Source organism: Salvia hispanica, chromosome 2 (assembly GCF_029641045.1).
Source record: "Salvia hispanica isolate PSC_SH4W2 chromosome 2, Shi_PSC_v1, whole genome shotgun sequence".
NCBI lineage: Eukaryota > Viridiplantae > Streptophyta > Magnoliopsida > Lamiales > Lamiaceae > Salvia > Salvia hispanica.
The window spans coordinates 5,760,571-5,788,053 of record NC_142693.1 but is presented as its reverse complement, the minus strand read 5'-3'; the positions used below and the strand labels follow the sequence as shown (position 1 = coordinate 5,788,053).

Below are 27,483 nucleotides of genomic sequence, written 5' to 3'. Positions count from 1 at the left end.
ACGAAACGATGTTGTTTTTTAAGTTTACGAAACAATGCATTTTGTTCAATGTTCGAACACTACACTTAGGACATCCAGTAAGATGCGTCGTTTAAAACTGGCCGGAAAATCATTGCTTTGGAAATCAACAGTGTCCAAAGTTTATGATACTTTTAAGATCACTTTTAAAGTTTGCGGAAATACCATAATTCGGCCAAAGTTCATGATTTTAGTAGGTATCACCCCATTTATTTATTGTGTCTAAGTTGTTCTAATTCTAATTAAATTTGTTTTTATTTGATTCCCGCTGTGAATTGGTTGGCCGATGCCGATGCCAACCCCGACAAAGCACATTCAGAGCCCTCCACGAGTTCATTTTCCCTGGTGATTGCTTCAACTAATATAATGGGAGTTTGTGAAAAACAGCATTTAAAGGAAGCCATTTTGAAATGAACTGTTTTCTATTGCTTGGGCAACTCCAGCCATACTGGAAAACCAATTTTTCCAATTAAAAACATCCCCAACCATACACCAAAACGCATCTCAAATCCCCAGTTTTTGCGTTTTTTGAACAGTAGGTACCCAAAGCAATAGGCCAAGAAAGTGCTCCAATTCCCACACAAATCCCCCACTCTTCCAAACTCAGCTTCTCTGTATCAGCAAACTTATTCAACAACTCCACCATCAATGCCACAAACATTTTATTCTTATGCAACCCCTCAAACACATTCCTCTTCTCAAGCTTCCTTGCATTGAACTCATTAAACACCTGACAAATAACAAACGCATTAAATATCATAGTATTCTTCACCTTTTCACTAAACCCAAGCAGAGCCTCCCCTCTAAACTGCAGCATCAACAACACCACAATCTGGTACACAGCCTGAGCCATCAGATTCCGCCACATCACATTACTTATCAGCGCCTCGTCCCGCCCAACTGGCTTCCTCTCCATCAGCTCCCTCGCCGGCCTATCTGTCGCCAAACACTAGTGCTGCGAGCGTGTCCATGATCAGATTCACCCACAGCAGCTGCACTGCCGTCAGAGGCACCTCCCCGGCTGATACGGCCGCCATGAAGTTGACCGTCAGCGCCACGACGTTGACAGTCAACTGGAACTGAATGAACTTCTGTATGTTGTTGTAAACACACCTCCCCCATTTCAACACTGTCACCACTGATGCAAAGTTGTCATCCATGATCACTATATCAGAGTTCTCCTTCGCCAATTCTGTGCATTGGATCCCCATGGATAGGCCTATGTCGGCGTCCTTCAATGCGGGAGCATCGTTCATTTTGTCTCTTGTGACTGCCACCACATGGCCTTTCATCTTCAAGCACTGCACCATGAGGAGCTTGTCCAATGGGGAGGATCTTGCCATCACGCGGATGGCCTCAACCCTCTCCATCCGCTCCTCGTCTGTGTAGTTACGGAACTCAGCTCCTTCGACTACACATCCGTCTTGGTCTTGGCCTGGACGGAGTATCCCACACTCTGTGGCTATGGCCTTGGCCGTGAACACGTTGTCACCTCTGACCATCTTCACATCCACACCTGCGGACTGGCAATCTTCAACAACCTTCTTCACACCGGGCCGACATGGAACTTTCATCCCTACTAAACCTAGTAGAATCATACCATCTTCTTCAATTTTCTTCTCAGTTTCAAGATTCACCTCATCACTGTGTTTATGTGCAAATGCAATGCACCTGAGGCTAGAAGCAGCCATGCCTTGAATGATGTGATTGAAATTCATCCTCTCTTCATCATCCAAATCTTTTATGTTACCATCCAAAATCATAGTAGTGTGAGAACATTGCAAGGATAATCTCAGCAGCTCCTTTCCAATGCACATGAAAGTCATGATCTGATTTAACTCTCTTCATCAAAACACCACTCCTCTTCTTCTCAGAATTGAATGCCTCCACTTCAAGAATCTCACAACCACTCTTAACTTCCTCCATATCCATCCCCAGATCCGCCACGACAGGATCGCCTTCTCTGTCGGGCTACCAGAGAACTTGGGCCTTTGCTCTGAATGGTACACACCACCCATCGTGTTGAGGCTGATGCCTTCACAGAGCAGCTGCATAACACACTTTTCCATGTTATGACCACCTTCAAAGGACTCCTTCCCTAACCAAAACTTTGACATTCAAATTATTCATAGTTAGAATACCTGTCTTACCTGTGCAGATGGTGGTAGCAGAACCCATGTTTTCGCAAGCGGAGAGCTTCCTAACCGTGGATTGATCAGCCATCATCCTCTTCACATAATAAGCAAGAGTCAGAGTCAAAGCGAGAGGCGAACGTTGTGGTGTAGCAACCACAACAATGATCACAGCTGCAATAATCCCAATGGCAGAGTTGATCACATCAACTGCTTTAGTCCTGCTCCAATTAAACTCTTTCTCCCCATTGTCATCTTGTATATACCCTGTGATGGGTGAGGAGGCTTAAGAGCATAGAAACTTGCTCCTCAACAGTGACATATTTCCGATCGATCAGGCCCATGCGCTCACGTAGAATTCGACTAAGGCATCCGAATGTGTTACGATCCATACGGAGGTTGTTCACACAATCCATATCAGTTAACTGCACAAGCCTATCCATATGTCTAATTTGCTCGGAATCCTGGACATCATATTTGTTACCATAATTGCCTTGTCCTCGCCTTCAACAACCCTTCTCTCACTAAAATACTCAGCTAAGCATACTAACAAAAAACACTTCTGGCGCTGGTTTCGGACCACCACTTCGACGAGCACCAACATATTTTCAATCTCCTTCCTCTTTCTCTGCAACTGGTCCATGCCACTGCAAGTACACAATTCAGATTTCATCTCAATGCTCAATATAGATTTAAGCAAATAACTTCTTAGTAAACTGGTTTGTAAATATAACAACAAATGGTAACAGCCAAACCCAATTTAATACCTTTTGTATAACAATCCCATTTGTAGAATCAATTTACGGTGCTATTAATGAAGCTACAAAACCAATTTTTAAAGCAATCCCACAATCTATTAACACACTCAAACTCAATTTAATCAATTTGTATAACAATCAAATCTAATCAATCAATACCAATTTGCAAAGCCATCGCCAACACACAAAAACTCAATTTATTAACAACAAACTCCAATTTTGAGAGCCAACAACCCAAATACCTGACAATCTGTTTGATTTGTGCTGACGGAACTCTCTAGCTAGTGATGTCGCAAGTGGAATGTGAAACAAAAAAAATAATTGATAGGGGCACTGAAATGACAAAGTATAACTCTTATTATGGGACGGCGGTAGTAAAAAATACAGAGAAGCAATCAATAACAAAGCATTCAATCAAGCAATAAAAACAAAGAAATAAATAGAAATCATGCCCAAATTTTACTAGTCTTCATGCACCTCTCCACTTTAGAAACCAACATAACTTAAAAATGGCCTTTGAGGAACTGGTATAAGCTTCACAAGCCAAGCAAGAGGCCATGAAAGTGCTCCAATCCCAACACAAATCCCCCACTCCCCCAAACTCAGCCTCTCTTTATCACCAAACTTGTACAACAACTCCAACAACACCACATGAAGAAGCACAGTCACTCCCACAATACCCATAAACAACTTGTTCTTATGCAACCCCTCAAACACATTCCTCTTCTCAAGCTTCCTCGCATTGAACTCATTAAACACCTGACACATCACAAAAGCAGTAAATATCAAAGTATTCTTCACCTTTTCACTTACCCCAAACAGACCCTCCCCTCCAAACTGCAGCACCAACAACACCACAATCTGGTACACAGCCTGGGCCATCAGATTCCTCCACATCGCATTACTGATCAACGGCTCATCCCGCCCCACAGCCCGTCTCTCCATTAGCTGATCCTTCGTTGGCTTCTCCGTGGCAAGAGCCATCACCCAGAGCGTGTTCATCACCATATTCACCCACAACACCTGCAATGCCCTCAGTGGCAGCATCCCGGACGAGACCACTGCCACAGTGTCGAAGATCAGCGCTGCAATATGCGCTGTCAGCTGAAACTGAATGAACTTCTGTGTGTTGATGTAGGCCCATCTACACCATTTCAAGGCTTTAACCACGGACGCGAAGTTATCATCCATGATTACTATACCAGAACTCTCTTTGGCCACCGCTGTAGCTTGGATCCCCATGGATAGGCCTATGTCGGCCTCTTTCAGCACCGGTGCATCGTTTGTGCCGTGTCCTGTGACTGCCACTACATGACCTTTCATTTTCAAGCACTGCACCATGAGGAGCTTGTCCATTGGGGAGGATCGGGCCATCACACGAATGGCCTTGACTTTCTCCATCCGCTCCTCGTGCGTGTAGCTGCGGAACTCAACTCCTTCAACAACACATCCATCTTGATCTTGGCCTGGATGGAGTATACCACACTCTGTGGCTACAGCCTTGGCTGTGAACACGTTGTCGCCGGTGATCATCTTCACATCCACACCTGCATTATGGCAATCTTCCACTGCCTGCTTGACATCAGGCCGGCATGGATCTTGTAGCCCAACTAAGCCTAGTAGAACCATGGCATCTTCTTGAATTTTCTTCACCTCGTCACACTTGGAATGAGAGAGCTGTTTATGTGCAAATGCAATGCATCTAAGTCTGGAAGCAGCCATTCCTTGAATAATACGATTAAATTGCAATCTTTCTTCATCATTAAAATCTTTTTTGTTACCTTCCAAATCATAGTAGTGTGAGCACATTGCAAGGATCATCTCAGCAGCTCCTTTCCAGTGCACATGAAATTCATGATCTCTCTTCATCAAAACACCACTCCTCTTCTTCTCAGAGTTGAATGCCTCCACATGAAGAATCTCACAACCCCTCTTCACCTCCTCCATATCCATCCCCATCTCCGCCACAGCCCACGACAGGATAGCCTTCTCAGTCGGGCTACCAGAGAACTCGACGAGCCCTTCCCCGGACGTGTAAACAGCACCCGTCGTGTTGAGGCCGACCCCCTCACGAAGCAGCTCAACAACACACCTCCCAATATTCATGCCCTCTTCAAAACACTCCTTCCCTAAGCAAAACTTTTTCACCTTCATTTTATTCATAGTTAGTGTACCTGTCTTGTCCGTGCAGATGGTAGTAACAGAACACATGGTATCGCAAGCGGACAGGTTCCTCACCATGGATCGATCAGCCATCATCCTCTTCATAGAATACAAAAGATTGAGAGTGACAGCAAGAGGCAAACCCCGAAGTATAGCAAGCAGAACAATGTTCACAACTGCTGAAATAATTCTTCCGACAAAGTTGATCGCGTCATCTGGTTTAGCCCTTGTACCATCATTCGCATCTTCAGCATTCCCGGTGAAGTATCGAATCAGCAACACGACATAAGCCAGAGAAGCCAAAGCTGAACCGAGCTTTTCTATTGAGGTAGTGATCTTGTTGAGGCTGATCTGTAGCGGTGCCTCCTGGTCTGTATCATGGCTCATCGGAGTTTTCATCCCGACACTCGTGACCAACATCTTTCCATAGCCGTCAGCCACCAGGGTGCCGGAGAATAGGAAGGGATTGGATGTGCTGTCGACCTCCACGTGGTCACTCTTCCCAGTCCTGCTGGATTCATCCAGTCGCAGGGAGTGCCCGTCCATGAAGAGGCCGTCTGTGGGGACTTGATCTCCGATCTTCAAGCATACGATGTCTCCTACAACGACGTCGTAGATTGAGACCTCTTTCCTTGTGCTGTTTCTTACAACCTCAACTAAAGTGCTGCCGCTTGCTTTGTTGAGCTTGTCCCAAAGTCTGCACTGTATGATGTTTCTCAAGGCGGAGACGTGGAGGACGAGGATGACGGACATGAATATGATACCTCCATCGTACCAACCTTCTTTGGGGCCGTGATCTTTGATCCCAAAGCCTAGAGAGAGAGCGGCAAGTGCTAGTAGGCCTAGTATCATCAACTTCCGATCCTTGAAAGCTTTGAGTATGAAATGGAGGAAGGACGTTGTGGGAGGAGATGGATAGGTGTTTGTGCCGAAGGCTTGTTTTCTGGCGGCAAGGTCTTCTTCGTCGCCGGTGATTCCGACGAGGGGGTCTGTTTTGAGCGATGCGGCGATGCCGCGAGCTCCGTTGAGTTGTGAGAGTTGGTGGAGGTTTTTTTCTTGGATGAGGTGGTTGAGGGTTGATGGACTGAGGCGGGAGAATTGCTTAGCCATTGGAGTTAATTAAATGTTGTTTGTGAATAAGTTTGGAGTCATAATACTCCCATCATTACATAGTTATATATGGGCGTACCTCGTATGAATCATTTCCAGAAGAAAACGTCGCAAAACATTAATTAATGTTGGGTTATAAACCCATCCCAAATCGGATGAGTGAGGGAAGTTGCAAGATGTATATAACTTTTGTCCAGCTTCAATTAATTTGGGGCCTTTTGAGAGTGATCCAAAAACAAATCTGTGCGAACTTGACCCAAAATGGAAAATATCAAACTAATGTTGCAGTCGAGATCCTAGCATTTCGATTTATTACCATACATGCAAGTCAAGTCATGTAGTCAGATTTCATGAGAAATACGCCAATATAATTGTACTAATAGTTACGAATTTTGTTAATCGTTCCCACTTCAAACTAATATTGCAGTCGAGATCCTAGCATTTCGATGTATTACCATGCAAGTCAAGTCATGTAGTCAGATTTCATGAGAAATACGCCAATATAATTGTACTAATAGTTACGAATTTTGTTAATCATTCCCACTTCCTTTCAATTAACTTCTACCGTTCAACCTAACTACCTACTTTCAATCAAATCAATCGTATTTAGTTGGAAATAAAACTGATTAACCGCGTGATTCATTAAAAGAGTGAATCTAAGTTTTGAATCTTGCCTTAATTTTCCTCATTTTGATTTGGCAATCCACTTCCCTCTCACACTTCTTTCTTCCACAATACATATTTCTTTATCTTGATTTCCAAGCTTCTTCAAACTTCAATTTGTTTAATCATGCTTTCCTTTTCAATTTTTTTAGAGAGAGAATGACAATTTTAATCCCTGATATTAAGCTAATATCATATGCAGTCCCTATATTCTATATCCACTACAAAAAAATCGCTAATTAGTGGCGGAAATTTCTGCCACTAAATCTCAATTTTCCGTCAGTAAACCAATTAGTGCCGGATTTAGTGGCAGAACTTAACCGCGGCAATATAATCGCCGCTAAAATATCAGTGGCGGAATATTTTCCGCCACAGAAACGTAGTGGCGGAATACCCACGGAATATAGTTCGCCACTGAAATTCCGTCACTAAAAATTTAAAATAGTGGCGGATTTGGGGCGCCATAATTATTGGCGGAACTTGTTTCCGCCACTGAACTTCCGCCACTATTCTGCCATTACATATAATGCTTTTTAGTGGCAGAATGCATCCGCCACTAATTTTTTTACAGATTTTGGTTATATTTATTTTATTATTTATCCACCCTATTAAGATAATTTTTCAATAGATCTATAGTAAAAATAACAATATACTCATATATTACTCATAAAATCAACGTTTAATTATATTGAGCATTAGGTGTAATTCTAAAACATACTCCCCCGGTTCCATAGTAATAGGGGCGTTTTTCCATTTCCTTCCGTTCCATAGTAATAGAGTCATTTCCCTTTTTAGTAAAAGTCAACACATTTTTCCACACCTACTTTACTCTCTCTTACTTTTTTTATCTTCATCTCTCTACCTTTTTCATTTTTCACTTTATTCTCTCTTTACTTTACTCACCTAACACAATTTTTCTTAATCTTCGTGCCGAAAAGTTTTGCCTCCATTACTATGAAACGGAGGGAGTAGTTACTAACAAAATAGCCGAGCATGTAGCTTCTCAGTCAGCAAAATAGTTGTGGGATCATTTTTGGCAAATTTATCATCTTCAATCTATTTCCTTCCTAGTCTTCCCTAGACATTGATACAACATAGCTGAAATGATTTTTGCTTTTTTTTATAATACAAAATATACTCCAGAGTAAAGGTTAATTTTATTATTTTTTTTTTATCTTTTTCAAGAAAGAGATAATTGTCATTTTGGTTCATTCATTTTTCTTTAAATATATATAGTGGCAAACAATCATTTGACACATATTTTGACAATCTCACTTTAGGGAATATAATAATAATAATAATAATAATAATAATAATAATAATAATAATAATAATAATAATAATAATAAAATAACCAAGTTCAGTTGAAGTGATAATTCTCTCTCTCTCGAAAAGAACATAAGTAAATATGTACTACTCCCTTCGTCCCTTATAATTTGTTACCATTTGACCAGACACAAGTTTTAAGAAATGTAATAAAGAATGATTTGAAAAAGTTAGTGGCACGTGAATTCACTTTTATATATTAATTTTATAATAAAATGTGAGTGAGATTGAGTTAGTCGAATGTGGAATTTATTGCCAAAAATTGTAAAAGTGAAAAATGATAGACTTTTAGAGACAAAAAAAATAGAAATAAATGATAAATTTTCAGGGACGGAGAGAGTAGCTTTTATAGCTTTGGGGTTATTTTGATTAAAAAATACTACTCCCTCCGCTCCATATTAGTAGAGTCATTTTGCCATTTTGGTACGTTCCATAGTAGTAGAGTCATTTCTTTTTTTGGTAAAAGTCAATACATTTCTTCTCACCTACTTTACTCTCTCTTACTTTATTCTCTATACATCTCTTTACCTTTTTCATTTCCTACTTTATTCTTCATTTACTTAACTCACCTAACACAACTTTTTCTTAATCTCCGTGCTGAAAAGAAATGCCTCCACTACTATGGAACGGAGGGAGTATGAAAAGTGCGAAGACTATTCTAGAGATATTTAGGAGAGTTTTTTAAAAATTTACATATATGCCAATATAACTAATTTAAAAATTCAATATAGTACAATGCATTTGATAAAATTTTAAATATAATTTTTTGTTATTATTTTGTAGTAAATGTCCCCAATTCCTATAACTAATTTAAAAATTCAATATAGTACTACAATACATTTGATAAAATTTTAAATATAAATTTTTGTTATTATTGTGTAGTAAATGTCCCCAATTCCTATCAACCGATTAGACTTTTTCTACCATTGAAAAGTCTCAATACATATTGCATATTAAATGAATTTCGATCACTATTGTGCATTAAATGCACCCAATTCTTACAAAACATATCTAGAAACAAAAAGTCAGCTGCTCATGTAAGCTGATAACACCTTGTGGGTGTACGCAAATTAAACCGACGTCAGCTGCTCATGTAAGCGAAAAACATAATCACGTAATCTAGCCAATTACTAGAAATTTCTTCGCAATATACATCAATGAAATCAATCCTTACACTTTCTTTAAATTATTTTGTTATATTCTTGTTAGTTGGAAATAAAACTGATTAACCGTGATTAATTAAAAAAATTACAATCAAATTAATTAACAAAAAGAATAAATCAAGTTTTCGAGTGTTCAGGCATTTACAATAGCTCATTAATTGAACGCCTAATTTTTATACAAAAAAGACACGTCATTGCGTTCTCTCATGCTAAAATTTTATATTCTAGTTTGGTGAAATTTTATTTTGAATGCATCCTTAGATTGCTTCTTGTTCTTGGTATTGGAATCACGAGCGAGCCAAGGGTACAAGTTTAAGTGCAAAAATACTATAGAGAAATTTTTAGAAATATATATAGGGAAATTTGTTGAATTAATTAAAAACAACGAGATGACGTATATAAAAAATTTGAGGAGTGACAATGTGATATAGCCCTTCGTTGATATAAGTTGGCTCGGCCACTCTCACTAGTTGGGATAAATCCTCGTTGAATGTCCCATTTGAATCACCCCGTAGTAGATAGATTATATTGCGACACTTATATTTTATTCCTCATTTTGATTTGGTGATCGACTTGCTTCTCAAACTTCTGAATTCAAATCTTCCACATGTACATATTTCTTTATCTTGATTTTCAAGCTTCCTCATTTTGATTTGGCGATCCACTTGCTTCTCACACTTCTTTCTTCGAATTTTCTACACTACATATTTCTTTATCTTGATTTTCAAGCTTCGTCAAACTTCAATTTGTTTAATCATACTTGAAAATCGCAATACATGCATGATTGCATATAAAGTAGAAATAAAATTTCCATCACTATTGTGCATTAAATGCACCCAATTCTTACAAAGAATAATTGTCCAATATAGCTTTGTTTTTGGAATTTCCTATTTAATTATCTTAAAAAATTACAATAACTCTGTTTAGTTCTACAACTTTTTGAATCTTTTTAAAAACACATTAATTTCAATTTTTGAAGGAAAAAAAAACATAATCATCCAATATATATAATGACAGTTGTCCAAGCTTCTATTGAATCAATTGAAACAATGGACCAATCGTTGGTAAACATTAAAGGGATGTTCGGTTTGCAAGATTGTATCCGGGATTAAATTTGTATTTTGTTTGGTTCATGAGATTCAACCACCCAACTCAATCATAGATGGATAATCATGAGATAATTAGTCATAGCTAACCCCCTGTGACTAAAATAATCGCACGACTCAATCTTAGATTATATCTTGGTATTATTTTATCTTGGAAACTGAATAAACTGTACAACTAAGCAAGAAAGAGAAGTTAGAGGGGAAACACCTACTGCCAACTGCCTATTTCCTTGATAATAAACTCAACCAGATGCCTCTGCCCCTTTCCCCCACAAAGTCAGAAAGTAGTTGTATGTGATCAAATATAGAGACAGAGAAACTTTGGAGACCTCAACATATTGCCTTCCAAGGTGAATGTATGATCAAATGTGTTGAATTGAAACATCAACATTTTTTAATAGTATTGATTGTTGTTTGAGTGAAGGTGGCTGCCTATGACAAGACACTGAGTAAGATGGCATTCTTTGATCCGTCAAGGGCTCAAGACTTTGTGTTCATATCTGGGACTAAGGTAATGTTTGGTGGTAGTGATCAGAGTGGGTGTTGATTTTACGATTGTAACCTCGTTGTTGTTCGTTGGCAGATGCGGAGCCTGGCTAAGTGAGCCCCGGTGGATGGAAAGTGTTGGTGGAATACTACGAGAGTCTGGCTCCGGCCAGCAACGGCCGGGTGCCTCAACCACTTGCTGCTTGATGTTGATGATGATGTTGATCATCACTCTGTATAATATGTCATGTTTCTAAACTATCTTCCTCAATAATCTCTAATGTGTGATGTTATATATAATGTGCCACTGCCACAGATGTAATATAGTGGGCTAGTACTAAACATACATTCCACTTTGTATAATAAATTCCCATGGTTTGATTTATATGCAAACTGATATCATATGTATCCCATCCCTCTCTTGCAGATTTTTCTCACTAAATTGACTGACTTATCTTCTGAAACATCATTTCCCAGAGCAATTGACTATTCTCAATCTTATTTACAGCTCATTGTTGTAGGCTATTTTCCCCAATCTCTTCTCAAGCCCTAAGTAAAATATCGTGCAATTTCTGCTTGGATTCTTAGATTATTCGAAAAAGTACGGAGCAATGACAATTTCGGTTGGCTACTTTGGTGATTGTAGTAAATGTCGAGGTGGACTCTTTGATTTCATATTTTTATGTTTTTTGTCGGTTATTGTAATGTATTTTTGTTGGTCACTCGTTTAAAGTTGTTTGTGTTGATCGCCGAATTAATAACTTGGTCAATTTTGTTGTTTTGAATGTTGAATTAGGGATTTTAAAGTTTGTGTGCTATTTTGAATTATGTAAAGTTTTGAGGTGCTATTTAATTGAATCAGAGATTCTGAAATTGATTGGTTCGATTATGTTATTTTGGTGGTACGTTTGAGTTGACTTGAGCGTGTTCAGATTGTTGTGTATGGCTTTAAAACTTGATCAGATTTGACACAATTTGGGGCAAATTTATTTAATTGGACTTTGTTGTTTAACAAGAAATGGAAGTAGAAGTCGGTTTTTGCTGAATTTATTATATTTAAGTTGTGAGGATAGTGATAAAATGCAAACTTATATATTATATAAACTCAAAACTCCTCAACACAGTTTCAATACAATATTAACACAGTATGAAATTTCAAGATTTTAATGTCAACACAATATCAATCATTGACTATCGTTGAAATTATGTTGACATTTTCTTGTTGATGTATTTTTGTGATCTGTTGACATTTTTTAATGTTCCAAATCATAGTTTTGAGTTTATACAATATTTAGAGCTTTCATTTGACCACATTACTAAGTGAAAATGTATAAATTGTGTTTTGACCGTACTACCCTCACACAGTTGGGAGAAGCAAAATGTTCAGGGGTCATTTGGGAATTTGCTATCATTTCAGGGTGCATAAATCAATGAAGGTTCAAAACAAAACAAAATAGGCATAAATGAATTATTCTCATTATTAATTATAGGGCTCTCCAAATTTGAAATTTGTACAGTCAACGACCATATAAACCCATAAATTAACTGAATTCTTGGCATAACCAACAATCTGAACAGTTACGTGAAGGGTTTTCGATTATGAGATCGTTTATATGAAAGGCATTCTTATTATTAGCGTGCTACCATTTGAAACTTTGAACTATTTTCACAATATCAACTTTCAATAATAATAATCGACAAAAGCATTGTTACGGAAAAAAAAAATCAATGTACTATATTGCAAACAAATACTCCAATTAATACAAAGAAGCAATCAAGAACAAATGATCCAATCAAAGAATAAAAAACAAAGCAATAAATGGAATTCATGCCCAAATTTCTAGTCTTCGTGCACCTCTCCACTTCTTAAAACTAAGAAAGTGCCCCAATCCCAACACAAATCCCCCCCTCCCACAAATTCAGCCTCTCTGTATCAGCAAACTTATTCAACAATTCCACCATCACCACTTGAAGTTCAATCCCTGACTTGCATAACAAGAAATAATGATACTAATGCCTTATAAAATTTTATTACCGTACGAAAATAGTAGAGTTTTATGGGTGGGCAGTTGGTTCGGTAGTTGCTCCAACCATTTTCCAATCGGGAAGCGGTATGAGCTTCACAAGGCAAGCAATAGGCCAAGCAGCAGCGGCAATCCCAACACAAATCCACCACTGTACCAAACTCAGCCTCTCAGTATACGCAAAATCGTTCAACATCTCCATCATCAACACATGAACAAGCAAAGTCATTCCCGCAATCCCCACAAACACCTTGTTCTTGTGCAATGCCTCAAACACATTCCTCCTCTCCAGCTTCGTAGCATTGAACGCATTAAACACCTGACACAATATAAACGTGTTAAAGACCATGGTATTTTCTCCTCTAAACTGCAGTACCAACAGCGCCACAATCTGGTACACAGCCTGGGTCATCAGATTCCTCCACATCACTTTACTGATCAACGGCTCATCCCGCCGCATGGGCTGTCTCTCCATTAGTCGATCCTTCGTTGACTTCTCCATGTCAAGAGCCAGCTCCCTGAGCGTGTTCATGAACAGATTCACCCACATCATCTGCACTGTCCTCAGTGGCACCCTCTCGGACGAGATCGCCGCCACAGTGTCAAAGGCCAGCGCCGCAATACGCGCTGTCAGCAGAAACTGAATGAACTTCTGTATGTTGATGTAGGCCCATCTACTCCATTTCAAGGCTTTAACCACAGACGCAAAGTTATCATCCGTGATTACTATATCAGAACTCTTTTTTGCCAACTCTGTGCCTTGGATCCCCATCGCTAGGCCTATGTCGGCCTCCTTCAATGCCGGTGCATCGTTCATGCTGTGTCCTGTGACTGCCACCACATGGCCTTTCTTCTTTAAGCACTGCACCATGAGGAGCTTGTCTGTTGGGGAGGATCTTGCCATCACGCGGATGCCCTCGACCCTCTCCATCCGCTCCTCGTCTGTGTAGTTACGGAACTCAGCTCCTTCAACTACACATCCGTCTTGATTTTGGCCTCGACGGAGTATTCCACACTCTGTGGCTATGGCCTTGGCCGTGAACACGTTGTCGCCGGTGATCATCTTCACATCCACACCTGCGTACTGGCAATCTTCAACAGCCTTCTTCACCCCAGGCCGGCATGGATCTTTTAGACCAACTACGCCTAGTAGAACCATGGCATCTTCTTGAATTTTCTTCACCTCGTCACACTCGGAATGAGAGAGTTGTTTGTGTGCAAAAGCAACGCACCTAAAGCCTGAAGCAGCCGTGCGTTGAATGATGTGATAGAAATTCATCATCTCTTCATCATTCAAATCTTTTTTGTTACCATCCAAATCATAGTAGTGTGAGCACATTGCAAGGATCATCTCAGCTGCTCCTTTCCAATGCACATGAAATTCATGATCTCTCTTCACCAAAACACCACTCCTCTTCTTCTCAGAGTTGAATGCCTCCACATGAAGAATCTCACAATCCCTCTTCACTTCCTCCATATCCATCCCCAAATCCGCCACAGCCCACGACAGGATCGCCTTCTCTGTTGGGCTACCAGAGAACTTGAGCCCTTTCCGGAACATATACACACCACCCGTCGTGTTAAGGCCGGCCCCCTCGCGGAGCAGCTCCAATACCCACCTTGGCATGTTAAGACCACCTTCAGAGGAGTGCTTCCCCAACCAAAACTTTGTCACCTTCATCTTATTCGTAGTGAGTGTACCTGTCTTGTGTGTACAGATGACAGTAGCATAACCCAAGGTTTCACAAGCGGGGAGCTTCCTCACCATAGCCTGATCAGCCATCATCCTCTTCATAGAATACTCAAGAGTCAGTAAGAGAGCCACAGCCAGATGCAAACCATCAATTATAGCAACCATAACATTCATGGACACAAGTGCTGAAATCATTCGTCCGACAAAGTTGATCGCATCATTTGGTTTATCCCTTGTACCATCAGACTCATCTTCAGTATTCCCGGTGAAGTATCGGTTCAGCAACATGACATGAACCAGAAAAGCCACAGCTGAACCAATCTTTTCCTATGGAGGTAGTGATCTTGTTGAGGCGGATCTGTAGCGGCACCTCCAGGGCTGTATCCTGGCTCATCATCCTGACACTCGTGACCAACATCTTTCCATAGCCGTCAGCCACCAGGGTGCCGGAGAAGAGGAAGGGATTGGTGGTGCTGTCGACCTCCACGTGGTCACTCTCCCCAGTCCTGCTGGATTCATCCAGTCGCAGGGAGTGCCCGTCCATGAAGAGGCCATCTGTGGGGACTCGATCTCCGATCTTCAAGCATACAATGTCTCCTACAACGATGTCGTAGATTGAGACCTCTTTCCTTGTGCTGTTTCTTACAACCTCAACTAAAGTGTTGCCGCTTGCTTTGTTGAGCTTGTCCCAAATTCTGAAGTGTATGTTGTTTTTGAAAGTTGAGACTTCGAGGAAGAGGATGACGGACATGAATATGCTGCCTCCTCCCTGCCAACCTTCTTTGAGGCCGTGCTCTTTGATCCCAAAGCCTAGAGAGAGAGCGGCAAGTGCTAGTAGGCATAGGATCATCGTCTTCCTATCCTTGAAAGCTTTGAGTATGGAACGGAGTAAGGGTTTTTTGAGAGGAGAGGGATAGGTGTTTGTGCCGAAGGCTTGGTGACGGGCGGCGAGGTCTTCTTCGTCGCCAGTGATTCCGACGAGGGGGTCTGTTCTGAGCGATGCAGCGATGCCCCGAGCTCCGTTGAGTAGTGAGAGTTGGTTGAGGTTTTTGCTTTTGACGAGGTGGTTCAGGATTGTTGGACTGACGCCGGGGAATTGGTTGGCCATTGGAGTTAAGTAACTATTGTTTGTGAGTCTGTGTCTATAATACACCCATCCTTACATATTTTATATAGATTTATGGCTTAATCATTTCTGGAGAGAAAAAACGTCAGGTGATCATGTAATCTGATGACGACTCTGCAAAAATAAGCGCGTAAATATAGTACTCCCTCCGTCCCAGATAATTCGTCCCATTTTTCCATTTCGATCTGTCTCATATAATTTGTCCACTTCACTTTTACCATTTTTGGTAGTGGACCCCATATTCCACTAACTCATTTCTACTCACATTTTATTATAAAACTAATATATAAAGGTAGGACCCACATTTTCAACCCACTTTTCATTACAATTCTTAAAACCATGTCCAGTCAAAGTGACCCGAATTATCCGGGACGGAGGGAGTACTTAATAATATGGATTTATTACCAACGCGTAAATATAGTCAAGAATATCGATTTATTACCATGCATGCAAGTTACTCCATGATTTAGTCAGCTTTCAGATATAAGCCAATATAATAGTAATAAAATACTGTATGGCAAATAGTATTATACGAATTTTGATAACTTCATGATTAATCTAAGTATTTTCAATTAACTTCATTTCAGTTCGCTCTACCTAAACTACCTAATTGGCTTCTTTCATATACTCACTCAAAGCCAATAAGTAGTACTAGTTGAAATATAATTTCTTCACATTCAATCAAATCAATCCTTACACTTTTTATATTCTACATTATTTTTGTTATATTCTTGTTAGTTGGAAATTAAACTGATTAACCGTGATTAATTAATTAAAATTAATTAGAATCAAATTAATCAATAAAAACCTTGAATAAATCAAGTTTTGAATCTTCCCTTAAAATTCTAATGTTCAGGCATTACAATAGCCCATTAATGATCTGGCGATCCACTGGCTTCTCACACTTCTTTCTTCGAATTTTCCACGCTACATATTTCTTTATCTTGATTTTCAAGCTTCGACAAACTTCAATTTGTTTAATCATACTTTCCTTTTCACTTTTTTTTTTGAGGAGAACTAGAATTGTAATCCCTGAATATTACACTAATATCATCCGCAGTCCCTATTTTATGTTGAGAGTTTCTAAACATAGTTATAATATCTTCAGAATGAATTTTGTTTTTTTTTTTTTTATCTAAAATACACTCCGGACTATAAGAATTATTTTTGTCTTTTTAATGAAAGAGAGAACCGTCATTTAAGTTCATTAATTTCCCTTAAAATATGTGTTGTGGCAAACAATCAGTTGACACATACTTTGACGATCTCTCTTTTGGCAATATAGTAATAATAAGTTAACCGAGTTCACTTGAAGTAACAATTCTCTCTCTCTTGAAAAATCATAAGTAAATACTATTCCATCGGTTCCTAATAATTTGTCACCATTTGACCTGATACATGTTTTAAGAAATGTACTAATAGAAAGTGAGTTGAAATATTTAGTGGTATGTGGTGGGTTCTATTTTTATAGAAGTATTAATTTTATAATAAAATATGAGTAAGATTGAGTCGATGGAATATGAGATCCACTACAAAAAATTGTAAAAGTGAAAGGTCATAAATTTTAAGGACGGACGAAAATGAAAATAAATGATAAATTTAAATTTATATAATAATACTTTATAAGATACTTAGAAGTTAGAAATTCGTCGGCAGTTGCATACTCCATTTATGTAATAAAAAACTCAGTATAGTAGTACAATTTGATAATTTTTTTAAAATAAAATTTTCATTATTATTGTTCAGTAAATGTCAACAATTCCTATCAACCGATTGACTTTTTTACCATTGAAAAGTCACCCAATTCTTACAAAACATAATCTTCCAATATAGCTTTGTTTTTAGAAATTCCTATTTATCTTAAAAGCGTGCAACAATAAAAAACAGAGTAGTAGTTTACATATAAATTAAGTGAAATGCCAATTAAAACCTTGAACTATTTCACAATATAACCTTTCAATAAAAATAATCGACAAAAGCATTCTTATGGAAAAAAATTAATGTACTACTACATTACTAACAAATACTCTAATGGATTAAAAAAATACAAAGTAGCAATGAAAAACAAAGAAACCAATCATAGAATAAAAAACAAAGAAATATGGAGTAGAATTCATGGCTAAATTTCTACTGGTCTTCATGTACCTCTCCACCTTTTGAAACTGATATAACAAAAAAATGGTGTTTGTGGAACAGGTATAAGCTTCACAAGCCAAGCAATAGGCCATGAAAGTGCCCCAATTCCCACACAAATTCCCCACTCTTCCAAACTCAGCTTCTCTGTATCAGCAAACTTATTCAACAACTGCACCATCAATGCTTGAAGAACCAGTGTCACTCCAACAATCCCCACAAACATTTTATTCTTTTGCAACCCTTCAAACACATTCCTCTTCTCAAGCTTCCTTGCATTGAACTTATTAAATACCTGACACATCACAAATGCATTAAATATCAAAGTGTTCTTCACCTTTTCACTCACACCAAGCAGACCCTCTCCTCTAAACTGCAGCACCAACAACACCACAATCTGGTACACAGCCTGAGCCATCAGATTCCGCCACATCACATTACTGATCAGCGCCTCGTCCCGCCCAACTGGCTTCCTCTCCATCAGCTCCCTCGCCGGCCTATCTGTGGCCAGCGCTAGTGCCGCGAGCGTGTCCATGATCAGATTCACCCACAGGAGCTGCACTGCCGTCAGAGGCACCTCCCCGGCTGATACGGCCGCCACAAAGTTGACCGTCAACGCCACGACGTTGACAGTCAACTGGAACTGAATGAACTTCTGTATGTTGTTGTAAACACACCTCCCCCATTTTAGCACTGTCACCACTGATGCAAAGTTATCATCCATGATCACTATATCAGAGCTCTCCTTCGCCACCTCTGTGCCTTGGATCCCCATCGACAGGCCTATGTCCGCCTCTTTTAAGGCCAGTGCATCATTCGTCCCGTCTCCCGTGACTGCCACCACATGGCCGAGCCTCTTCAAGCACTGCACCATGAGGAGCTTGTCCAATGGGGAAGATCTTGCCATCACGTGGATGGCCTCGACCCTCTCCATCCGCTCCTCATCCGTGTACGAACGAAACTCAGCTCCTTCAACTACACATTCGTCAAAATCTTGGCCTAGACGGAGTATCCCACACTCCACGGCTATGGCCTTGGCCGTGAACACGTTGTCACCGGTGATCATCTTCACATCAACACCGGCATACTGGCAATCTTCAACAGCCTTCCTCACACCGGGCCGGCATGGATCTTTTATCCCTACTAAACCTAGTAGAATCATACCATATTCTTCGATTTTCTTCTCTGTTTCAAGGTTCACCTCATCACTCTGTTTATGTGCAAATGCAATGCATCTAAGGCTAGAAGCAGCCATTCCTTGAATTATAAGATTGAATTGCAATCTCTCTTCATCATTCAAATCTTTTATGTTACCATCCAAATCATAGTAATGTGAGCACATTGCAAGAATCATCTCAGCAGCTCCTTTCCAATGCACATGAAATTCATGATCTCTCTTCACCAAAACACCACTCCTCTTCTTCTCTGAATTGAATGCCTCCACATGAATAATCTCACATCCCCTCCTCACCTCCTCCATATCCATCCCCATCCACGCCACAGCCCACGACAGGATTGCCCTTTCAGTCGGGTTACCAGAGTAGTCTTGCCTTTGCCCTGAATCATACACACCACCCGTTGTGTTGAGGCCGACACCCTCACGGAGCAGCTCCATAACACACTTCGCTATGTTATGACCACCTTCAAAGGACTCCTTCCCTATCCAAAACTTTGACACATTCAAATAATTCATAGTTAGAATACCTGTCTTACCGGTGCAGATGGTGGTAGCAGAACCAATGGTCTCGCAAGCAGAGAGCTTCCTCACCATGGATTGATCAGCCATCATTCTCTTCACAGAATACGCAAGAATCAGAGTCAAAGCCAGAGGCGAACGCTCCGGTGTAGCAACCACAGCAATGATCACAGCTGCAATAATCCCAATGGCAGAGTTGATCACATCAACTGCTTTAGTCCTGCTCCAGTTAAACTCTCTCCCCCCATTGTCATCTTGTTTATTCCCTGTGAAGTATCGAATCACCCACACAGCAAGAACCAGAAAATCCGCAGCCAAACCGAGCTTTAACATGGAGGAAGTGAGCTTGTTTAGGCGGCTCTGCAGCGGGGTCGCCTCGTCTGTAACGTTGGTGCTTAGTTTGGGGAGGCGTCTGCTCTGGGTGAAGTTGATAGCGGCGGAGATGGAGATGATGAGGAAGGCGAGGAAGAATATGGTAGCGCCGTCGTACAAGCCTTGCTTGCAGCGGCGCATTTTGACGCCGATGGCTAGAGAGATAGCGGCGCAGGCTAGCAGGAGGAGGTTGGTTGGATCCTTACAAGGTGTGAGTGTGAAATGGAGGAAGGTTTTTGTGGGAGGAGGAGATGGGTAGGTGTTTGACATAGTATATGTTTTTAGTTTTTTCTTTTTGATTTATAAACAGTGTGTATATAATGTGGCCGATATTCCACTTTATATAGGAGTATATTATTGATGTGGTAGCGTATGACTTAGAGAAGCTTCCTTCGAAATAGTGCTCACAAAACTTAGGAGGTCAATGCGCTGACTCTCAGGTGGTCGTTGCAAATTCTAGGAATATTGTTTAACTTTGTCAACGCTGAGTCACGCGACTTGACGTTTGGATTGGAAAATTGAATTAGTACTATGTTTTTAGTTTTTGACTTTTTTCGGTATTTAATGCCCTAGTACTATTGGTTAAGGAACATATAAACGATTAGCTGCTCTAATAAAATGATAAAAAAAAAAAAAAATAGTAGAATTAAAACGTGAGATAAAAAAAGAAATGCTTTTTGGGCTACATTGTAGATTGGCTTGTATGCACGGGTGAGCAAAATATCCGAAAATTGAATATCCGATCCGAATTAAACAGAAATTTAAATTTCTATTTGATTTTTTTTTTTCAGTTTTTCGGTTTGGTTTTAAACTTTTGGCTAATTTCATTTTCTGATTCGATTTGGTCCGAATTTAAAAAAAAAAACAAAATACTCTATTTGTGTTGATTTATATTAATAAGTGTAATAATATTTGGATTTTAAAAAGATTTTAATTCTTTAGATATGTTATTGGTTGATACCATATATTTTTCATGTTGATTAGAAAATTAATCTTAAAATTTTCAATTTTTTGGATATATTTATGAAATTTTAGTATTTTTTTTGTTGTTCGGTTCGATTTATAATTCGAAATTCTGTTTTTCGAGTTCAAAATTTTAAATAATTTGGTTCGGTGCGATTTTCATTTTTTGAAAAAATTGATTTTTCAATTTGAATAAACCAAAAAACCCAAACCGAAAACCAATACTTGTATGTAGTGTGATTTTTTCTTGATTGGCTTTATAAGCTTCAATTTCAACTATATGCATGAATAATTTATTTATTAGTGCACAAAACATGATTTATTCCTTCTCTAGTTAAATTTCCTTTTGTATATATTTCTGTGTGAATTCGCTACTATTCTCCTTAGGGTTATGAAATAATTATAATTATTTCATAATTATAATTATACTACCTTCACTTTTTGCGTTAGACCACAACTCTCGCAATGGACGTCATCTCCCCACGCCCCTTCCTACACCTATCATATTAATTTACACTATTCATTCAGTTATATAGCATGGTTATGAAATAATTATAATTATACTACCTTCACTCCTTTAAATTGTGAACTTTAAATTTTTAATACACAACTGGTAAAGTAAAAAAGTGATAGAAAGATAAAAAGTGAAGCATTGTTAGTAGAAAATGAGTCGCTAATTAGAAAGAAAAAGTCATCCCAAGGAAGATGACCCCTTTCTTGGACGGCACGGGATTTTATGTAAATTTATTTTGTGTGTTGAAAGGAGAGAGTAAAGTAAGAGAAGAGAATAAAGTAGAGATAAAGGTGTTTCCATTTTAGGTAATGGGTCATTTTAGTTGGGACAAACTAAAAAGGAAAGTGGGTCATCTTCAATGAGACGTAGAGACTAAAATATATAATTTATAATTTTAAGTAACGGATTAAAGTGAAAATAGTTCATATTTCTAAGGCATCGGCAGCAGAGACCACGTCGGCCGCGATTTAGCGTTGGACAGTGAGATGCCGAGAGAAAATAGAGAAATGTTGAATATGTGTGTAAAAAGTGTGTACAATGTGTGTGCGAATTGGACTTTAGCAGAGACCACGTCGGCAGTGAACAGAAACTTGACTGCGGACTATAGGAAAATTATAATACTAGATGCCCAAATAAATAAATTGTATTCCAAACTAACATATATTGAATCAAGAAATCAGTGTACGTATATTCCAAACTATACTACATGAAAAAATAAAAAGAAGGGAATCCAATCATAGTATTAAAAAACAAACAAATAAATTGTACTCATGCCCAAATTTCCCTTTGTCTTCATGCACCTCTCCACCTCTTGATACTAACATAACTGAAAAATGGCCTTTCTGGAACTGGTATAAGCTTCACAAGCCAAGCAAGAGGCCATGAAAGTGCCCCAATCCCAACACAAATCCCCCATTCTCCCAAATTCAGCCTCTCTGTATCAGCAAACTTATTCAACAACTCCACCATCACCACTTGAAGAACCACTGTCACTCCCACAATCCCCACAAACAACTTGTTCTTATGCAACCCTTCAAACACATTCCTCTTCTCAAGCTTCCTTGCATTGAACTCATTAAACACCTGGCACATCACAAACGCATTAAATATCAAAGTATTCTTCACCTTTTCGCTCAACCCAAACAGACCCTCCCCTCCAAACTGCAGCACCAACAACACCACAATCTGGTACACAGCCTGAGCCATCAGGTTCCTCCACATCACATTACTGATCAGCGCCTCGTGCCTCCCCACGGGCCATTTCTCCATCAGCTCCCTCGCGGGCCTCTCCGTGGCCAAGGCCAGCGCACCGAGCGTGTCCATGATCAGGTTCACCCACAGCAGCTGCACCGCCGTCAGAGGAACCTCCCCGGCCGAGACGGCCGCCACAAAGTTGACCGTCAACGCTGCGACGTTGACTGTCAGCTGGAACTGAATGAACTTCTGTATGTTGTTGTACACACACCTCCCCCATTTTAGCACTGTCACCACTGATGCGAAGTTGTCATCCATGATCACTATATCGGAGCTCTCCTTCGCCACCTCGGTGCCTTGGATCCCCATCGACAGCCCTATGTCAGCCTCTTTTAAGGCCGGTGCATCGTTCGTCCCGTCTCCCGTGACTGCCACCACATGGCCGAGCCTCTTCAAGCACTGCACCATGAGGAGCTTGTCCAATGGGGAGGATCTTGCCATCACGCGGATGCCCTCGACCCTCTGCATCCGCTCCTCATCCGTGTACGAACGAAACTCAGCTCCTTCAACTACACATCCGTCTTGGTCTTGACCCGGGAGGAGTATCCCACACTCTGTAGCTATGGCCTTGGCTGTGAACACGTTGTCACCGGTGATCATCTTCACATCCACACCTGCATACTGGCAATCTTCAACAGCCTTCTTCACCCCCGGCCGACATGGATCTTTAATCCCTACTAAACCAAGTAGAATCATACCATCTTCTTGAATATTCTTCTCTGTTTCAAGATTCACCTCATCACTCTGTTTATGTGCAAATGCAATGCATCTAAGGCTAGAAGCAGCCATTCCTTGAATAATATGATTGAATTGCAATCTCTCCTCATCATTCAAATCTTTTTTCTCACCTTCCAAATCATAGTAATGTGAGCACATTGCAAGAATCATCTCAGCTGCTCCTTTCCAATGCACATGAAATTCATGATCTCTCTTCACCAAAACACCACTCCTTTTCTTCTCAGAATTAAATGCCTCCACATGAAGAATCTCACAACCCCTCTTCACCTCCTCCATATCCATCCCCATCTCCGCCACAGCCCACGACAGAATCGCCTTCTCAGTAGGGCTACCAGAGAATTCCACCCCTTCCTCAGACGCATACACACCACCCGTCGTGTTAAGCCCCACGCCCTCACGAAGCAGCTCAACAACACTCCTCCCAACATTCATTCCCTCTTCCAAACACTCCTTCCCTAACCAAAACTTCGTCACCACCATCTTATTCATAGTCAGCGTACCCGTCTTATCCGTGCAGATAGTAGTAGCAGAGCCCATGGTCTCGCAAGCCGAGAGCTTCCTCACCATGGATTGATCAGCCATCATCCTCTTCATCGAATAAGCAAGAGTCAGAGTGACAGCAAGAGGCAAACCTTCCGGTATAGCCACCACCACAATCGTCACCGCAGCAGCAACAATCCCAACAACAGAATTAATCACATCATCCGCTTTAGTCCTCCTCCCATTAAACTCCCTCACCCCATTCTCATCCTCTGTGTTCCCCGTAAAATAACGAATCATCAAAACAACAAGAACAAGAAACGCTACAGCCAACCCGAGCTTCCCAATCGATGAAGTCAGCTTGTTGAGCCTGCTCTGCAGCGGCGTCTCCTCATCCGTATCATCCTTGCTTATCCTGCTCATCATCTCCCCCCACAGAGTGTCCATCCCGACACTCGTCACCACCATTTTCCCGTACCCATCCGCCACCTTCGTACCGGAAAATAGAAAAGGATTGGCACGAATATCGACATCCACGATGTCACTCTCACCGGTCATACTAGACTCATCCACCTGCAGAGAGTGGCCTTCGATGAAAAGGCCGTCTGCAGGGACTTGATCCCCGATGTTTAAGCACACGACGTCGCCCACAACGACGTCGTATATCGACACCTCTTGCCTCCTTCCGCTTCTAACGACTTCTACTAAAACATTACTGCTTATTTTGGAAAGTTTATCAAACTGTCTGCTCTGTCTGAAGTTGCTGATGGCGGAGACGGAGATGACGAGGAAGACGGCCACGAAGATGCTGCCGCCGTCGTACCAGCCTTCTTTAATTCCGTGCTCTTTGATGCCGAAGCCGAGGGAGAGAGCGGCGCAGGCGAGTAAAATGAGGATGGTGGGATCTTTGAAGGCTTCTATTACAAAGTGGAGGAAGGATTTTGATGGGGGGAAAGGGTAGGTGTTGGTGCCGAAGGCTGTTTTTCGGGCGGCGAGGTCTTGGGCGTCGCCGGTGATGCCGTGGAGGGGGTTTGTTTTGAGGGCGGCGGCGACGCCGTGGGGGCCCTTGAGGAGGGAGAGTTGGCGGTGGTTTTTGTTCTTGACGAGGTGGGGGAGGTTGTGGTCGACGACGATGGCGACGGCGGTGGTGGAGAGGAAGGCTCTGGAGCAGTAGATTTTGGCGAAGGCTTTGTGCCATTTTTTTTTGTTTGGGTTTATTGAGGCATGAAAATGCATGGGTTCATGGTGATGAAGCAGGAGCTCTGTGATGATTGCTGACATATTAGTATTTTGTTTTTTTCGAAATGGGAATTGGAATTTGTTTAAGGTTTGTGAATGAGTTGGGAGGTGTAGAAATGTTATTTTATAGAGGTTATGTAGAATAAGATGCTGATAGCGACCGCGTAATTGCGTCAACGCGCTGTTTTATTAATTTGGTCAATGACTCCAAATATTTATATGTAATTGTAGGATATTGTTACTTGGTTAATAAGTTTATTTGGTATTTCACACGGTCTATTACGATTATAATTTTTGATATCATAATTTTAATGAGTTTATAAATGTTGTAAATTTAATCTTTACCATCATGTTTATCATATTACATCATTATATATTTATTTAAATATTTTTGAATCAAGTTGTCTTATTTTATAAATATCATTGTTATTAGTGAATTCAAATTAATTTTGCACTAAATTTCTAAAATAAGTTACTCTTTTTAAAATTCAATACCTTTAAGAATTTTTTGTATTCTTTATTAATTGACTGAATGACTTTTGAAATTCAATAATAAATGAGCTATAATATTTTTGACATTTCAAACCATAACCTAGTAATAAATTAATGATATCTTTTGAACTAAGAAATTAAGCATAGGCTCTCTTATTTTTTAGATGAGCTGTATGAGAACAAGTGGGGATGATTTATCAATTCAATTGTAAATGTGAATCAATTAAGTACTGTAAAAGGTTGTTTGATTTATTTGACAGCAAATTGTTCTTACTTTGCCGACGCTATTGATCGCGAGTCTTATGATCGACATGAGAATTTCATTTTCAAATTATTTGTTTGATAAAAGTCTACGAGTATTAAATACAAAACTTAACTTAAATTGGATATGAATATACTTTAACTTATTTATTTATACTATGGGTAAGTGTATGCGTGAGTGTTGCGTTTGTATCGGTGTGTCACAACTTTTGTGCGTGTATATGTTCAGTGGATTAGTTGGTGTTGCATTGTGTGCGAGCGATTGTATCTATTACATTTATGTATGTTTTCCTTTGATATATCTATGTTGATTATACGATGCAATTTTATGTATTTCCGATTGGAACACACTACCTACATCTATTTCACTCAATTGTCAAGAAATGGTGCATCTATTTCGTGGAACCCTTGCAAACTAAAAGTGGAAGTAGAGAATAAATTGGGGGGGGGGGGGGGGGGGGGAATACTAAATGAAAAAAGGATATTAAAAGAAAATACAACCAGAATATATGAAAAATATGTGTAAATTTCAAATTTGAATTTGGAAACTTCAATTGAAGTGAGGTCTTAACAACTTGCACTTTTGATTTATTCCTTTCTTGTGATTATGGAATCTGCTTTGATATGTGTTGATATTTTCCATATACTACCCTACAATAAATTAGAAATAAATAAGAAGACAAGGCAGAAAAAGGAGAAAAGAGAAGAAAATGGGGAAAAGGGAATTGAATGAGTATTAAATATATAATGGATGTAATTTAAAAGCTATTAACGGATAATTATTTATTATAATCAAGATGCCTCTTTTGAAAAATTGCATAGAGATTCTGATTTCTGCCGTGTTATTGCATTCATTTCTTCAATTGTTGATAACTTGATACCTTCTCATCCACTCCATATTGAATTTCTCATCCACTCCATATTGAATTTTGTACTTTTTTTGTTGTGTATTTGTATATGTTGTTAAAACTAATTAATTATATATATCTCTTGATTTTTTTTTTATGTTTTGTTTTTTAGTACATATAATAGTATATATTTTTTTATTAACTCGTAGTCGTTATTTTCGGTGTGCACAGAGCTTGATTATGTTGCTGTTTGGATATCGGGAAAGAACTTGGCGCAGAAGCAAAGCTTCAATCATGCACACGCAAACTTGAGGGTTAAGTGAAGATCAACACAAATGGAAAATTTTATTAACTTAATTAAACATGAGAATCTGTCTATTACTTTTTCTATTGATATGGGATGTAAATTGTAATGTAGGGCAATGTTAGGGTGTCATCACCCCTTAAAATAACACCATACCACAATTTCTAGCCAATCATTTATACACGTGGACGAATAATAAGCTGCCATGTGGCAAAAAAAAATTCTGGAAAAAGACGGGCAGCAATCTGCTGTTCTTTAAACAACAATTTTTCTTGAACAGCAATATCCGACACACTATACAGCAATCTATAGATTGCTGTCTACCGTATTAAATATTGCTGTGTAGCGTTTATAATATTGTTGTATAAGCATTGTCACGTTGTCATTTTAAGAGGAATTGTCATTTTAACACAAAACCTTA

The 27,483-nt window shown here is 39.6% G+C and overlaps 1 protein-coding gene, 1 long non-coding RNA gene and 4 pseudogenes across 2 annotated transcripts; 1 reads left to right on the top strand and 5 right to left on the bottom strand.

The window, feature by feature from the left end:
• Positions 1 to 487: 487 nt before the first annotated feature.
• Positions 488 to 2,937, bottom strand: LOC125185429 (calcium-transporting ATPase 12, plasma membrane-type-like; annotated as a pseudogene).
• A 310-nt stretch (positions 2,938 to 3,247) lies between these two features.
• LOC125185421 (putative calcium-transporting ATPase 13, plasma membrane-type pseudogene) lies at positions 3,248 to 6,181 on the bottom strand (annotated as a pseudogene).
• A 4,472-nt stretch (positions 6,182 to 10,653) lies between these two features.
• Positions 10,654 to 11,529, top strand: LOC125220794 (uncharacterized). Its single transcript, XR_007176356.2, has 3 exons — positions 10,654 to 10,789; positions 10,864 to 10,950; positions 11,023 to 11,529. It is a non-coding gene; the product is annotated as an uncharacterized LOC125220794 (long non-coding RNA).
• A 1,145-nt stretch (positions 11,530 to 12,674) lies between these two features.
• On the bottom strand, positions 12,675 to 15,763 carry LOC125220773 (putative calcium-transporting ATPase 13, plasma membrane-type pseudogene; annotated as a pseudogene).
• Positions 15,764 to 17,905: 2,142 nt separating this feature from the next.
• Positions 17,906 to 19,783, bottom strand: LOC125185412 (putative calcium-transporting ATPase 13, plasma membrane-type pseudogene; annotated as a pseudogene).
• A 2,288-nt stretch (positions 19,784 to 22,071) lies between these two features.
• Positions 22,072 to 25,297, bottom strand: LOC125220763 (putative calcium-transporting ATPase 13, plasma membrane-type). Its single transcript, XM_089063942.1, has one exon. The coding sequence runs from the start codon at positions 25,197 to 25,199 to the stop codon at positions 22,239 to 22,241; it is 2,961 nt and encodes a 986-aa protein (XP_088920068.1). The 5' UTR covers positions 25,200 to 25,297; the 3' UTR covers positions 22,072 to 22,238.
• Between the last annotated feature and the right edge of the window lie 2,186 nt (positions 25,298 to 27,483).